Here is a 17,884-nt window from a genome sequence, read left to right on the forward strand (position 1 = left end):
ATGAGAAGACCGTTTTTGCTGACCCCCCCCTGTCGAAAATTGTCGATTTCGGGATGAAAAATGAACGGTGTTGGCCAATGTTTCGATCTTTTTCGAGCGAAGGATGGGGCTTGGATATGATACCGAGTTTGAATTTTCGTCGTGTCTGTCGAAAGTTTTTTTAACAGACACACAAACATACACGCATACATACATACATACAGACATACATTTTCGCGTTTATATATATATATATATATATATATATATATATATATGATATTTGACTCCTTTCTCCACGTAGTGTGTGTGTGTTTGTGTCATCCAACTTTGTTCGATATTGTTTTATTTGGAACGAAAGGTCAAGGACACAAAAAAAACATGCACGTTACATGCTTGCTATATACATAACATAAACATGTATGTATAATCAGCACAGTTGTCATGGGTTGCCATATTATTGCCTTTTTATAAAACCATCAATGCCCGTGTCTTAGAAAATGGGACGCAGTAATGTGGGTAGATAATTGTCTATGTGTAAAAAACATCAATGCCCGGTTATTAAACAGTTTGATAAATCAATATATGTATATAATTGTATATTTATAAAACCACACATATCAGTGTTCTAGAAAGTGTGACGCAGTAATGTGTGTATATATTCGTATATTTATAAGAGCATCAATGGTTGTGTCTTATAAAGAGTTTCGCATTAGTGTGTGTATATAGTTGTCTATTTATAAAGCCATACATGCCCGTGTTTTGGAAATGGTTATGTATCAATATTTATATATATGGTATACGGAACAAAATGATAAATGTTATGTTTTTTTCAGGTATGTATAAAATCTCACTTTGCATGTGTTTATACTTTTTATATCTGTTGCCAATAGCGTTTAGTTGTGACGTATAAGCGTGTACATTTGCAAATATAATGACGAAACGAAATAATATTATCCGAGTCAGTTTTTTAACGTCTTGCAATCTCTATATATGATCATCACTCATGTCTTTCGGGTCTAAAATGTCACTAATTAGTATGAGCCTACAATGTGTGTGAGGAAATTTCTCAACCTACATACTCTCCGATTTTTTTATCTACAGATTGGTAATTTGGTATATAGAATATTTAGACATGTAGAATACTTTTCAATCCGTTTCAGTTCGGATAACGGGCTGCTAAGAGGTTGGGGACGTCGTCAGATTTTCTATTTGTGCGAACTGTTCCACGAATGTGTTAATCATTTACATGAGAGATTCATTATGTTAAAAATAAGTAAATTTTAAAACACATTTTAAAAATTGTGTCAAACTGGCCTAATGGTTATAGTGCTATGTTGCTGTATCAAATCAATTACATGTTATGAAGTGGGGTGGTGTTTAAGTGTGTATACGTTTCATTACATGTCTATGGGATTCTTCACTATCTAAATAATTTGTTGTTTTATCTGCATGTATGTGTAACAATCTATTTACGGGCCGTGAACATTCTAAGTGTTGATGCGTGCGTGTGTCAGACGTGTATTTTGTCATACCTTTCTTTTGCCTACCTTCTAAAGGAGTTTGATGATCTTGAGGGAGCTGGATCTTTTTTAATCGGAGAACGCTTCTCAACCATAATCAAACGTCGTATATTTTATATGATATTTTATTCAACGTCCACAGTGTCGTAATGCAGAAGGGTGGAAGTTGATATCTGCTTGTGATTTTCTCCTATACTTATTCTGAAACACGTAATCCCATCATGATGGCTTTCTTCTCCGCGTCTTCTTTCAAACTCACCCAATATATCCAACAAACCGGAACACGTGACAAACGACACGTCACTGATCAACTGTTCACCACCTCCCGCTGTAACTTGTTCAGTTTACAGTTTGGCGATGTCTTGATATGTTTTGATAGCTTTATCAAAACAAAGTTCACATCTCTTGTTTACTTCCAATTAGTGATAGATATCTAGATGAATAGATAATCAGACAGATATAAAGATATATAGATAGATGGAGAGCTAAACAGATACATAGATAGATACACCGATAATCAGATAAGCTGATGAATAGACCATTAATAGGTAATTTCTCTTCTACTCGCCAACTATATAACAATTGCATATGATTCACTGTCTTTGAGTTTGTGTTTAGATTTCAGTTCTAGTATTCTCCTTCCTTTTTTTACGTACAAGACGTGAACTGTTCCGAAAAAAAAAAACATAATGCTCGCATACACATGCGTCAGTTTCTGTATGAATAACATTATAGTACTTATGCGTATTTTGCGACCGGACAACGCCGGGCGGCCTGCTAGTATTCAATAATAATATTGAGCACGGTCAAGAAAAAAGAACGATAGTTATTGTTGCGAGAATTTTTACGAAGAGGGGGCCAGAGATAAGAACTTAGTCGAGCATCATCCTTTGAGCTAAGTATTTGGTCCGATGAAAGCGTGTGGAAAAACGTAGGGCATTATACGGTACAATATTAATGCAAGAATTAAAACTTTGACTGTCAACTTGCCAGATGTGAAAGTAGGGGACAACATCGCTAGCATCACATGTACGCAGTGTGATGATGTATGGAAGTAAAACTTGCCCAGCGAAGGTTGAGCTTATACGTTACATGGAAAGAAATGATGAAAATATCTTCTAAGTTTTTCCATTCTGTTTATTTGTTTTATAACGATTATCCATCGCTTATCAAAGATATTTGAGGATAAGGAATAAGAATGGCAGATGAACGATGATGAATAACGTGAAAGGATTAAAAATTATCCATGAAGTTAATAAAAACGTGACCCTCTATTAACTCAAGTGTTTATTGACATTAGATGATCATGTTTTAGCAATTGGAGAAGCAATGTTGTGTTAACGTTAGGGCAGATATAACTAACTGAACACTAGTTGAATATCACACACAGTGTTTGTCTGGCAATCGCATCATCAAGATCACTGGAAAGAATTAAATTCTTTCAACTCGATAATATTCCGATTGAATGAATTGTGTGTTGTTCATTATGCTTAGATAAAAACAGGATTGCAGGAAATTCCTGCTGTGGTTAAATAATCCAAGTATTACTCCTGTAATCTTAGCAACATGGCAACACTTCAAAGGCCGCTAATGTCAAGATCTTTGTGATTCTCTCTTTTCTGATCATGAACACGTGGTGCAATGGGGAAAAGGTTGCTAGTTTATTTTAATACATCTAAAACCAAACTACTCTCTTTTCATCATAATCACTCTGACCCCCCCCCATCTGGCCACGATTGAAATGAATCGGTCTCATTTTGAGAAGGCACCATGTCTTGACAAGCTTCACTCCTTATCTGAAATGAAACGCATACATCAGATATGTTCCCCAAATCTCCGGGAAAATTCTTAGATCAGTCTAGCGCCCCAGGAGATATTTCATTGCCGATGCAATCCTCCATTTATATAAGAGCCAATTAAGATCTTAAAATGGAGAACCGTCGCTACAGTTGGCAGCCGCGTAGCCATCGCTTCCTTTATTTTGTTCTTTAAACCTCCCATTTTAAGAGCGATGTTTCAGACAAAGATGGAAATATCGCTTCTTTTCTGCATCAGAATCTACTCTATCTATCACCATTGGCAAAGTTTTGACCTTGAAATACTATTTTTTTTCTCTCCTTCAAGGGGCTCTATGTCTTCTCTGGAGCGATTTTCATAAAAAATGCGTCAAACTATAACTTCAGTACGAACCCACAGAAGTGTAATGTTACCCCTTTCCCTATACTAAACATGGCAACTTATACACCTGAAGAAGTTCTGAGGTTACATCGATCTTAAACCTATGCTACTAACACTCAATTGAGAGCATAAATCTGCTTAATTCAAATAGTACAATCAATCATTCCTCATCTCAATAATCTAGAACTATAACTCTCAAAAATGTTTGATAGATGCTATGTTATTTATCTGGAAAAACGCTCAACTTAGAACCTTACATCAAGTGGTGCCATGCCTTGTCTGGGGCGATTTTCATGAAAAGGTCAAACTAGAACATATGTACAAAGTCATTGAATATAGAGTTTCCTCTTTCCTATATGATAGTTAATGATCTGGAAAAAACACTCAATATGATATGTTAATGATCTGGAAAAACACTCAATATGAGAACAGCAGTTCGAATAATAAAAATATTACAAAATATAAACCCTCATATTTATTTATTTATTTATTTATTTACTTGCTGACTGTTATCCCCATCTTCATAGTGGTTGTTTTACGACTTTTCGGCCAACTATTTCTCTGACGTTCATTAACTCAAGAATTCCAATAATAAAACAAATAATATCCTTTTCGGTATAGACCCGACCATGGAAGACCAAACAAAAACAAAATAAAGAACAAAACTTGGATTTATAAGCCCAATACATTCAACCTTGATTGCCTTTCAAGGTCTGTTGCGCAGTGGATAGAGGTGTTTACTCACTACATTTGCAGGTGAACATTTTCTGAAGATTGCGGTTTCGATTCTACCCAAAGCCGGTCAAAGGATTAGTTGTCTCAACCGTAGTGAGACGACAACAACTATGGATGGCAGTAATTATTGGAGATGCCGTTAAGAGACTCACCATCCCTATCCGTCGGGCAACAATTGGTCGAACCGTAGTGAAACAACAACTATAAAAATGAGCATAATAGTCCGCTAATAATTTAAATATATAAATTACTTATCTTAGAGGAGTTCAATAATAAGAAAATAATCAATCCTCATCTCCAAATGTAAGAAACTTACTTTTTTATGTATTATTTTAATTAATGGAATCCTTTTGAAATGACAAATGTGTATGTCTTTTATTTATATATTTTTGGACTAAAAACATAAAAAGTACATTTGAAATTATTTATTTGCGGACATTTATCCTCGACTTTTATAGTTGTTGTTTCACGACGTTTCGGCCAATTATTCTTTCGGCTTTCGTCAGATTGTTAACCGTGACGGGATAGAAATGTTAAATTTTCTACTGTATCTTAAGTATATACTGCCTTCCCACCACGTTTTTGGCCAACTAATTCTCTGGCCGGTTTTGGGTAGGATTGAAACCACTATATTCATTCAGACAATGCTCACCTTGAACTGTAGAGATCCAACGTTACTATCCACTGCGCCACGAGCCTCGAAGGGCGATCAAGGTTGGATATTTTGGTATTATAAAACCAAATTTTTGTTATCTGATTTTCCATTGTAGGGTCCGTAGCGAATAGTATATGTTATTTAATTATTGGAATTCTTTTGAGATGAGTGATTTGTATATTTTCCTGTATTTATTGCGGACTATTATACTAATCTTTATAGATGTTGTTTCAAAATGTTTCGGCCAACTATTCGTCTGGCCTTCGTCTGGTTTTTAACCGCTACGGAATAGGGATGCTGAATATTCAACTGTATCTGGCCAAAATGTGGTAAAACGACAACAACTATGGAAGGCAGTAATTACTTAAGATACAGTTGCAGATTATGCATTCCTATTTGTTGCGATTAACAACCTGTGGAAGGCCGAAGAAATAATTGGCCGAAACGTCGTGAAACAACAACTAAAAAAGATGAGGATAATAGTCCGCTAATAAAGAATTAAAAATGTACTTTTTGTGTTTTTTAATTTTCAAATACTTGCCCAACAATAACTTTCCAAATATGTTTCATTTCTCTTTTAGCTTTATCGTCCATTGGATTCATCTACTCACCTAGTGCCAGTCGATATTCCACCGTTTGAAAGCAAGGCTAGATCTGTGATTAGATCAAGAAGGGACTTCTTTAATCCTTTACCGTTGTCAAACGGGAGCGTTAGCAGTAAGTGCACACTTTTCTATCCATCCGTATGCACATGAAAAAACGATAAACGGTGTCGCCCTAAAGGAAAAATACTACAGCTTTCTTTAAAAAAAAATATTGAAAAAATCAATTCAGGTAACTTGGTTATGTAGTAGAGCTTTCATCTTTTAAATGTAGCCTCGCCCAGCTTCAATCACTGCCTCGATACGAGTCCAAAACTGGAAGCATGCCTTTTCCACAAGCGCCGGTCGGAGCTCAGCGAATACTCAGCAGATGCCGAGGATAAGGCTAACTTTGGTGTTGTGGGAGGTCATGTTTGTTTACATGTAGTGACAGTCTCCATCTTTTTCCGACGAAGCAAACATAAAGAGACGTTAAATCGAGTCCAGTAAAGCAAACACATTAGAGGTCTCCTTCATTGACAATTTAAACCGATGAGTTTCTGGTCTTTTGTTGTGATACAAAATTGACTGTCGTCGAATGCATGAAAGTCGGAGAAAAGGAAAGGAAAGCAACAAAGCAAATAGAAAATCGTCGTGAGATTATCGGTTAGAGTGTGACAAATAACGGGATCGATCAAGTTTTTACGGCGGTTGGGGGTGCTTTTAAGAGAATGTCCGATTGATGAATTTAGAGAAGATTTTTATCAATGATCGAAAGACGACAGTTGTATTGGACGCTTACGGCATTTCAAAACTAGAGACAGTTGGAGAGAGATCGTGGTTTATGCCAGGTCGAAAAACTTTGGAAGATCGAGATGAAATGACGGCAAAAAACGAACCTGGCCACGGCAGGACGTACATGTAGGCCTTAGCATGTAGGCACATATACAGCCAGAGCGCAAGCGACCTTTATGTGAAGCGTTGAAGTCTGTGTATTTATTTTGTTTTCCTGCTTGTAGAAAAGTCAAGTATCATGGTTTGATTGTGATGTAAATAGAAACATTTTTTTTAAAAGCGCCACGTCTTATCAAAAACCTACCGTTAGTTTTATACGTAGGGTCTATTTGCTTATGCAGTTATAAATGTTCTCTAGTGCACTTGTGATATTAGGTTGTGTAAAGATGTTAACTTTGTAAAAGAAGACAGTTCCTTTTGGAATCTGATTTTTTTTTCGATTATCTGTTTTCGATACTATCGGATGTATTCCCATACAGAACCTATCTAAGAACGTTTCTAGACATATGAAAACACTTCTAGACACACTTACTTACATACACACACAAAGTAGGTTATACATATGTGTATATGTAAATGTTGCCTAGATGGTGTGAGAATAAGACTTCACTTCTGCATATATATATATATATATATATATATATATATATCAAGAGGTAATATATATTGGTTCCACATCTGGCCCAATAAAACATAGAATTTCAACGCACAAACATTCTTTTAAAAATAACTCTCTATCAAACCAAACTACTCTATCCAACTATATTTGGCAACAAAAAATAGCAATATTTCTTTCAACTTAAAACGGCAAATAATTGAGACTTGCAAATCATATAAACCAGGAGATACATTTTGTACATTATGTACAAAAGAAACCCTAAAAATTTTAAAATATGAAGATATAAAAAGCACAACCAAACTAGTAAATTCAAGACACGAGCTTCTATCATGTAATCATAAACGTTGGTTTAAATTTAATAAATATAAACCACCTTAAATCATTAAAAATTACTCATTAGTAAAAATAGATTACTTTTTTTTTTTTTTTTTTAATAAATTAAGTTAAACCAATTACCGCCCTTAGACTCGTAAATCAAATAATAAATAAAGCCATGACAATTATCTCCCCTTAAAAACTTGCAAAATAAACACTCTCTCTATATAGATATTAACTGTAGCGTCTTTAAATCAAAATACGCTAACGGAAACAATTTACTGCACGAGCGTCGCCCTTTTAAAATTCATCATTCAATAAAATAAAAAGCTATAGCAAACATCTAAATGACTACTTTAAATACAGTTCCTGATTTCAAAAAAAGAAAGACCAAAAGGTAATTATATATCTATATATTTTTAAATCAAATTTATTATGTAAATTCAAAAACTATTTTTTTTCTACTCATTTCTATCTCTAACCTATACCAATTTTCTTATTAATTTTCTTATAAATTTTAAATCCAAACCTTTTACTTCAATTTTTCAGATTCATCTGCCTTACTTTTAATGCTAGGTTTATTTTTGGTGTCTTTTCAATTCAATAGAAATCCTCCCAAATTTGCTGATGAGGAGACCGTGCTTACCAAAAAAACTATGTATAATTGTTCTACGTGACTTCATGTATACCACAAATAAAAAGCACGGATTTCCGAAACGATCGTACAGATAATTGACTTTGTTGTTGTTCCTTCTTATGAAACTGATTTAATTTAATTAAATTTTGATTTTTAAAATTAAAAAAAAAAAATTTTAATTATTAAATTATAAATCACATTACTTAATATTGAATTAGCTCTAGGACATTTAACTATCGAGCTTATTATATATCTAAATTACAACGAGCATTTCCTGTATTTTAATTAAACTAGTAATTTCACTATTACATTAAAATACACTTAGCTCTTTAGAATATTATTCTAATCTCCTTTAAATTATATATATATATATATATATATATATATATATATATATATATATATATATATATAAGTAAATTCTTGGTACAGCAAAATGGAAGGAGAAATTTCAGAGGAAACATAATTTAATTTAAATACCAAAGAAAACAAAAGAAAAAAACGGGCAGGTGAAATTATTAAAATTTCCTTAAGGCCTTATCGTCTGACCCTCTAAGAGGAAACGTCAGAATGATAAATTAAAAACTAAGAAAACGAATGAGGAAAGAAGGGAATTTGGTTTCAGTTGGAAGACCAGTGAGGAAAAAAAAATCTCACTGTTCAGGTGGTTTTAAATCAAATACTTCCAACTGATTTTTCAAAATCTTTTGTCTAGCCTGTGTAGACAAAAGATTTTGAAACATCAGTTGGAAGTATATATATATATATATATATATATATATATATATATATATATATATATATAATTAAAAAATCCACTTATCGTGTTTCCTTTTTTAAAATTAAATATGTTTTTAACTCTTTTTCAAGATGTCTTTTAACATGTGTTATTAATCATTTGTTCATATATATATACACTTGTGCCCTATATTATTCATACCCCCCTTGAAAATTGAGTTTATTAGGTGTAACTTTGTAAGAATTTATTGTTTACGTCCATATTGATACATATTCTTAATAAGCCTCTTCTGATCATTTTCGTCATTTTAGAATCTCGGGATACTTGTAATAAAAGAAATATACAGCTATTTATAAAATCTGCAATGTTCAAAAATAATCATACCCCCTTATTTTTTCAGTATTAATCGAGTTTCTGACTGTTTGTTTCTTGTTTGATTCTTATTTTTAATGCTTTTATACAACCTTTGATTAATTTCATTTCGTTTTTTGCATTTTTCAGAAATTAAAATGATATCAACTGAAAACCAATAAAAGAATAAAAATTATTAGAATTGGGAAGAAAAAAGAGCTTAGTAATGATCTTAGGACTAAAATTGTGAATTCACATAAGGGTGGTTTAGGTTACAAGTCAATTTCCAAGAAATTTGAGGTCCCTACAGCAACAGTACAGAGCATCATCAAAAAATTCCAGAGCCACCACACAACAAACAACTTGATTTGTAGAGGAAGGAAAAGGAAACTGTCTGCTAGAGCCACCAGGAACATTGTAAGAAGTGTTAATGCAAATCCAACCACCACTACTAAGGACATTTTAGAAAATCTGGAGTCTTCTGGCATAAAAATATCTAGGCAAACATTGCAAAGGACTCTGCATGAAAATGGTCTGAAAGGAAGAAGACCACGAAGGACTCCACTGCACACCGGAAAACACCTTGCAGCACGTCTAAAGTTTGCTAGGACCCATGTGAATTCTCCAGAGTCCGTTTTCTCAAGTATTTTGTGGACTGACGAAACAAAAATTGAATTGTTTGGCCATATGGATGCTTCTTACGTTTGGAGGAAGAAAGGAGAAGCTTACAACCCAAAGAACACCATACCCACGGTGAAACATGGTGGTGGTAGCCTAATGTTTTGGGGCTCCTTTTCGGCTAGTGGTCAAGGTAGTTTGATCAAGATAGATGGAACCATGTAGAAGGAGCAATATTTGGAGATACTCCAGAAAAACATTAGACAGGATGCGGCGAAGCTCCATTTAGGACCAAACTGGGTCCTTCAACAGGATTATGATCCAAAACATACTGCCAAAATAGTCAAGAAATGGTTTGAGGATAATCAAATTAATGTTTTGGAAAAGCCTAGCCAGAGTCCCGACCTGAACCCTATCGAAAACCTCTGGCACATATTGAAAACTGAGGTTAAAAAGCGGAAACCTAGAAATTTGAGGGATTTGGAGTACTACTGCATTGAAGAATGGTCAGAAATCAGTGTTGATGCTTGTAAAAACCTTGTTGATAAATATCCAAAACGGTTACAGGCAGTTATTAAGAATAAAGGGCATGCTATTGACTATTAGTAAGAGAGGTACGAATAATTTTGAACTAGTGACATTATTGGTTTTCTTTGTATAATGTTTCAAACTTGCATAATTTATTTATTTGTTGAGTTTAAATTAAATGCTTATGCTTGATTTATTGTTTGAAATCCCTTTAATATTGTCTACCTTCTGGTTTGAGCAATATTCTTATAGAAATCTCAAAGATCCGAGGGGTATGAATAATATCGGGCACAAGTGTATATATATATATATATATATATATATATATATATATATATATATATATATATATATATATATATATATATATATACTAGCACACCGCCCGTCATAGCCTGGTTGCGAAATACCCTTAAATATGATATGTTGATTAATGCAGATTTTGTAGTTATTATTATATTTTATTGAACTTAATATATAGTCATGATTTAAAATGTTTTAAAAAGATTACTCGTGCGCCACCACCGAGAATCAAAACCAAGATGTTTACCTAACGATTTACTCATTTATTGCTTGAGCAATAGAGACATGTTTGCTGCCAAGATAAATAGTAAAACATGAACCAATAGCTATAACGCTGCATGCGTGTCCGAAATGCGGTCTTTCGGCATTTACCTGACAAATTCCATTTCTTTAATGTTCACAATTTGCACCGATTTCCCCCGGCTAAAACTCAAATATAAAGTTTTTAATGGATTCGAATATATGTATAGTTTAAAAAGACGAAAAACTGACACAGAAGTGTAATAGGCAAAACTTTTAAACAAATATATATACGCATGCATCTATATATCAATAAAAGTGAAATTGTCTCTGTGTGTGTGTGTGCGTGTGTACATTTACTTACCAAACTACTTTGTAATTTTTCAGTCTACAGACTCGAGATTTGACATAATGGGTATTGAGATTTGGAAAAATCTTTTTAATCAGTTTTCGTTCACAAATTTGGCTTTCATAGGGTCAAAGATCAACGCCTGAACCTTTGAAAACTTTGATAGAGTTTTCAAAGGTTCAGGCGTTGATCTCTACCGACAACTTTGAGCCTAAGCACGTTAAATTTTAGATGTAGTTTACTTGAGCATGGGTCAAACCTTTTAATTTATTTGAACGCAAAATAATAAATGTTAGGAGGTCAAAATTAGGATCAAAGTTTTTAAAAAGTTTGACTTCTACGATCTTTACCAAATTACTCAGCCAACTATTGGTCTAAACATTTGAAATTTTACATAAAGTGCTTTCAGACATATGGCAATCTTTCAAATAGGTTTTTGATTGAAAATTTTGCTGCCAAAGTTCAAAAGATTTTACCTTTACGGTCTCTAGCAAACTATTCAGCCAATGCTAAGTCTAAACATGTGAAAGTTTACATGAAGGGTATTCAGGCATGCAGCAGGCTGTTAAATCAGTTATTAGGCGAAAATTTGACTGCCAAGGGATCAAAGTTGAAGGAGTTGACGTTTGTAGACTCTACCTAACTCCTCCGTCAATTTTGCGTCTAAACACTTGAAATTTTACATGTTGGTTACCTGTACATGAACCAAACATTGTAATACATACATACATATATATATATATATATATATATATATATATATATATATATATATATATATATATATATATTCCACTTGGAATTTACCCAGTGGATTGAAATTTTAAATTCGACCGTTTTTGATTTTACCATTTTTGGATTTTTACCCTTCACCGGACTATCAATTCATGTGAAATCTTTTTATTATTTTTCTTTTGCCTCCTGTTCCCCTTACCTCACCCTTTTTTTAACCAAGTAAGATCTTTGACTTACTTGTAGTTTCATTAAATACTTTTATATGCAAAATCCGATCCTGCATTTTGCTAATTCCTGCCCTCTGATGAGAAGGAGAGTATTTCTTCGAAACTCCGCGGATTAAGGACTATCCACTTATCTTGTACTTCCTTTTTTAAAATTAAATATGTTTTTAACTCTTTTTCAAGATGTCTTTTAACATATTTTATTAATCATTTGTTCATATATATATATATATATATATATATATATATATATATATATATTTATATATATATGCACATAAAGTAAGGAACAGTACATAGGGCCCAAGCAAAGCTGGACTGAACTGTGTTTACTACAACCTTTTTACGCAAATATTACGCAGGCAATATTTTACTAAAGATGATTATCCTACAATAAGAAAATAGAAAAAACTAATAGAGAATTTATTAAAATGAATGATTTAAAGAATATGAAAATTGCCTAGATCTTTTGCTACTTAATACAATTCCACAATCCATATATAACTAAGTTGTATTTTCTTTGTAAATAAATAGAAAAAGGTTTTTAATATGAATATCAATCCACAAAAAAACACAAATTTATAGGAGTATATATATATATATATATATATATATATATATATATAACTACTTAATTTACTCACATAAAATTAATATAAGAAAGTATAGATTTATGCGTAAACTTTAAGTAGTTACTTCAAAAGTGCTCAATACGTAGGTAGAGCTAGTTAGTAATTTATAAAATATATATGGCGATTAAGCTACACTGAATATTCGGCGTTTTATCAACTCTGGGCTTATGCGCATAAGCCTGAGGAGTCCTAGAGTGGATGAAACGCCGAATATTCAGTGTAGCTTAATCGCCATATATATTTTATAAATTACTATATATATATATATATATATATATATATATATATATATATATATATATATATATAAGCACTACTGTGGTCCTATTCTAATACCATCTTGGAAACATTTACATATACTTATATATAACACATACTTTTATTTCGGCAAATGCTTATATCTTTTCCTTTCCGTATTAAGTACGCTTCACAATCCGTAAAGAAAAGTATAGTTTTTTATATAACAGGTTCTTCATTAATAATAGCAAGCACACAAAGCTATTATTGCGACCGAGAAATCAATGGAACACGGATGTTGCGATAACGGAAAATGATTTTTACAAGTTATTGAAGGAATTGAATCTTGTAAGAAATCTGGAAACTCAATAAAAAAAAACTGTATAAATGATCATGAAGAGTCTAGAAAGTGGAAAGATTTTTATTTTTTATTTAACTCACGTGCAGTCCAATTAAAGCATATCGCTACTTGGACGTAAGGGTCTACTAATTGGCACCATGCCTTGGAAAAATTAACAAGATGTTTGTTTATGTTACATTTGAACTTTTGCATATCATTACAGTCAGGGAAGCAAGAAACAGGGAAGGAATTGCAAAGTGTAGCTGTCCGAAGGAAAAAGATTTTAGGATAAAAAGCTTTTTGACATTTAGAGATCTCAACAGTGAAGGGGAAGATTTTGTTACTAAACGGATTTGTCGTGGATATGTACATCGGGCGGGGAGCACAATGAGTTTATCGGAGCACATTCTATTAAAATACTTGAAGCAGGCACAGAGATGCAACATTGCGGCGATGGGACAGGGGTTTGGGCCTATTTGACAAAGCGGGACCTATAAAATTGGAGATTCATTTTTGGACATTAAGAGGGAAATTTTAGTGGTAAATGCACCAGCCCATCCCAGATGTGGAAACAATACTCGATGCATGGGCGAAATGTAGTCTTGTCGAAGTACAGTATACTCCCAGGGTTGAGTAGTTTTCTAGTACGATAGAGGGAACCTACCGTGTTGCAGCAGCTTTCGCAATGCCCTCAATATGTGTAAGAAGCAAATTTGGCCTTCAGGGGGGAGGGCAAGGGTCAAAAAGAAGATAAAAATATAAATATATATTTTTTAATTTTTATTATTCAGACTGCTATTTACATCTTGAGGGTTATTTTTACAACATGTCGGCCAATTCCATCTCTGACCTATTACAGATATCTCTTGTAAGATTATGGAATCTTTCCTTCGAACTCTGGAAGTTGGGCGGAATTTCGAACGTAATTCTTTATTTCCTTCACGACACTAGCATGCTCTCGTTTTAACTGATATCGTTTCTTTTGCTTTTTTCATCCGAACAAGGTACAGTTCCGTTTGGATGTAAGGAGCTACTATTTGGGACAACATTTGCTGGGATTCTATGTAAGACGTTGAGCAGTAAAACGACTGTTCACATTACACTTGAACTTCTGCATGCCAGTAAAGTCAGGAAAGCAGGAACCCGGGCTTGAAATTTCAGAGACAGAGAATTCGAATGAAGAAACTATTTGGGTCGAAGACTGCCCGGTACCTAAGTATCTTCACAGTATAGCGTGGGATTTTGCTGCTTGTCGGGTTAGTACTTGCAAAATAGACATAATGATGCAATATTTCGTCGATGGGACAGACGTTAGACTTTGGTTTATAGTGCGGGATCTATTAGGTTAGCAGATCTTGTCTAAGCGAGAGACACTAGTAACAGATGCACCAGCCCAATTGTCGAAATAATACTCAATGCATGGACAAATGATAACCTTATAAATTTAAATGATACTCTCAGGCGTAAGGAACGTTCTAGCACGGTAGAGAGAGTCCTCCGTTTTCGCAGTAGTCTTGCCAAAGTAGGCGTGGCAATACTGTCGATGTATTTGTTCCAGCTTTACATTGTACTTATGAGAACATGCAATCAACGTGGACTATGAACGTTTTCATTCGAAATCCCTTGCAGATCCCCGAGTTCGACAGAAAGATTCTCAATGCTTATCTGCAGAGATATAAAGCAACTGAACTTCTTCGACGTAAATATTCCCGGTTAATCTCACAAGCATTAAAATTCCCCATTTACTGCAGATGTCTCCGAAATACCGGAAATCATTCAACTCTGCTTGTTGGTTTCGTATACCTGCTAATCATTTGAATTCTTACTCCTCTTTTTTGTTTCTCTGACTAGCATGCAGAAATTTAAATGTAAGGCCAACTGATGTTTTGCTGCTTCCATAATGCATTTGTAGACCAGCATCTTAGTATATTGCGTCCAAGTGGCAACATACCATTCTTTGGTGTAAATAAAAGCTTAAAATTTTAAAGATATATAATTGTGTTTCCATAAACGGATGCTAAGAAATTTCTATTATTTACTTAAGTTTTACGTTGCTACATTGTTTCGATGCCTCTATGTAATCCTGGATTTGATTTTATTTCTTATGAAGCTCTGTTATTAATACATTAGCAAAACCTACATTTTTAAAAATGCATCTGAACGAGGTATCTGAACAGTGAATTGATGGGGGCCAATAGACACACTTATAAAACAAGCAGAGACAGAAGAAAATGTTGACAAGCCCATGCCATAATAGTATATATAAAAAAAGACTGAGTATAAAAAATCACGTCTGTGAGAAGGGGCTGTAGAGAGGATAGACCAATCAAATAACATATATATTTCTACGCTTTATCAAGACCTCTCAATGTGGACAGAGAGGATCTCAAATCATCATTATCATATCATATGAATTTGAAAATTCTATTGTTAGCATTAGTTTCCCTGATATTTTCGCAGTCCGAATTCCTTGCATAAGTACATCAGGTACTTACAGGGGGGACTTCAAGTAGTTTACCAACAACTTAATTACCAAAGATTTTTATGGAAAGAACTGGATTCGAACTGGGAACTCCAAGGACATAAGTCAGATTTGTTAACAACTTGTACACTGTCATCACCTCACTATTCCAGATATGACAGCAGTACGCCATACGTTGTCTGATAGTTAGTTTGAAGAGAAAGAATAATCCAATGAGTGAGAAATTTATTATCCATCGAAGTCAATTATATCATTAGCGCAGTGATTCCAGCTTTACATTTCCTGTCTCTTTTCATATTCGTTTCATTTGTCTGTTTGCATATTTCAGAAATCATTTCTTTGCCAAAACAAAGTAATTTCGACGATTATTTCATAGTCAACAAATCACCGGTCTACAACACTTTTCAGGTCAAACCTGATACAAAATTTCCATCGGATGGCCGTGTAATGATTTATATATATACTCAATCCGTGGTAAGTTCAGATTTATCTTTATCTTCTTATCTATCATGTAAACTAATATTTATCAATGCTTATACATCGATAATCATATCAATGCACATATTTATCTCTCTGCTACAGAGAGATGATGTGAAACAAATGGTTGGAAAACGAGATGGGGCGCCAGCGTACCAATAGGTAAAACACTCAAGCTGCAAAAAAGGCGTGAGCAGCCCGGTCAGTACATTCTGATATACGCGGCTAAATTGATTAACAATAATATAACACCTTCTCATGGTTGAAGGTGAAACATTGGAGGGTAGACTTTCTAGAAATGTACAGGTCCAGAAACATACGTCACTGCATAGGAAAGCCATTCTTTCTCAATAATCGCCCAGACTTTGTTGTCTTTCTGCTAGTGCAAACTCTGTTTGCTTTGGAGATGAGTGGAAATCTGTACTAATGATAAATATAAAAAAAAAACAGCTGGACGCCCCGTGTTGACCGGTCGTACAATACACTTAAAGATGATAGTTTAATTTTATGCAGATTGCGTATGTATTAATCTAGAATCAATTCTCTATTGAATATGATATATTGCGAGGAATTGTTTACCCGCTGGACTAATTCGCAAATAAGAAATGAAACATTTTTTTAAAAATAATAATGATAATGTCATTCATCAATTTCCTTCTGTGTTTGTCTACAATATCACCTCAGTTAATATGTAGTTTTGACGATAAATACCATAGAAAAGTCATTTCTTATTAACATCAAGTTTTATATATGCAGAGAAAGAAATGGTTTGCGGCGAATTTTATCGTACCTCCTCGTTTGTCTTAAACTGAACTTATTAATAAAAAATATTAAAATAAATGCTGAGGTACATCCGGGCTTAAACAGGGGATTATTCGATTTGTAATTGAATGCTCTACCACAAAGCTATGTCTGCAAATTAGCATAAATCTATTTTTTATTGTTTTTTGGAGAAAAATCATTTGCTAAGATTTTTTTATTTCCCTTTGCTGGTGTAACGTAAAATATTACCCTGTAAATATTCTTCTTTTTATCTATACGAAATAAAACTAGTTTTAGGGTCGGATTATTTCGATTTTGAATTATTATATGATGAATTTCTGTACAAAATATATCGGAGAACACTGCCAGACATATACATTAGCTTTGTGTGGAATTTGCTACAGATAAGTTCAGCCGTTTGGTAACCCATACAGACGGGAATCACACACACACACACCTACACACACATACATACTCACACACCCACCTACACAAAGTGACTGTTATATACTAGTAGAGATAGTTATAGAGAAAATTCATGCTTCTCATGTTTGCGCGTAATATTCGCTGATATGCTAAGGTTGTTTTTATCTCCTGCATTCGTCTTGGAATATGTAATGATTGAACCGAAACGAATAATGGAATAAAAACGCAATTGATAGGCCGTAGAAATTACTGAAATGATTATTGGCTGTTAAAACAATACTATTTAGGTATGGCAGACTATAGACAATGAAACAGTCAAAGAAATTATATAATGCCATTACCTATTCAACAATATTTACGGTAAAGACTGAGTATATACTATTGGCAAGGTGACACGATGATGCCTGGGATTGAATGTGAATCG

General features: G+C 33.7%; 1 protein-coding gene across 3 annotated transcripts in view; it reads left to right on the forward strand.

The window, feature by feature from the left end:
* LOC145246173 (uncharacterized) overlaps positions 1 to 17,884 on the forward strand; it is a 422,674-nt gene that overhangs the window by 148,931 nt on the left and 255,859 nt on the right. For all 3 annotated transcript variants that reach the window (XR_013863104.1, XM_080108045.1, XM_080108046.1), the window contains exons 11-12: positions 5,652 to 5,787; positions 16,124 to 16,269. Coding sequence is in view for 2 of the 3 variants with exons in the window: in XM_080108045.1 (XP_079964171.1) it covers positions 5,652 to 5,787; positions 16,124 to 16,269 (282 nt within the window). In the remaining variant the exon portion in view is untranslated. The remainder of the gene's footprint in view (positions 1 to 5,651; positions 5,788 to 16,123; positions 16,270 to 17,884) is intronic.

The sequence above is a fragment of the Euprymna scolopes genome, chromosome 23 (genome assembly GCF_053919585.1).
Source record: "Euprymna scolopes isolate OS-2025 chromosome 23, ASM5391958v1, whole genome shotgun sequence".
Classification (NCBI taxonomy): domain Eukaryota; kingdom Metazoa; phylum Mollusca; class Cephalopoda; order Sepiida; family Sepiolidae; genus Euprymna; species Euprymna scolopes.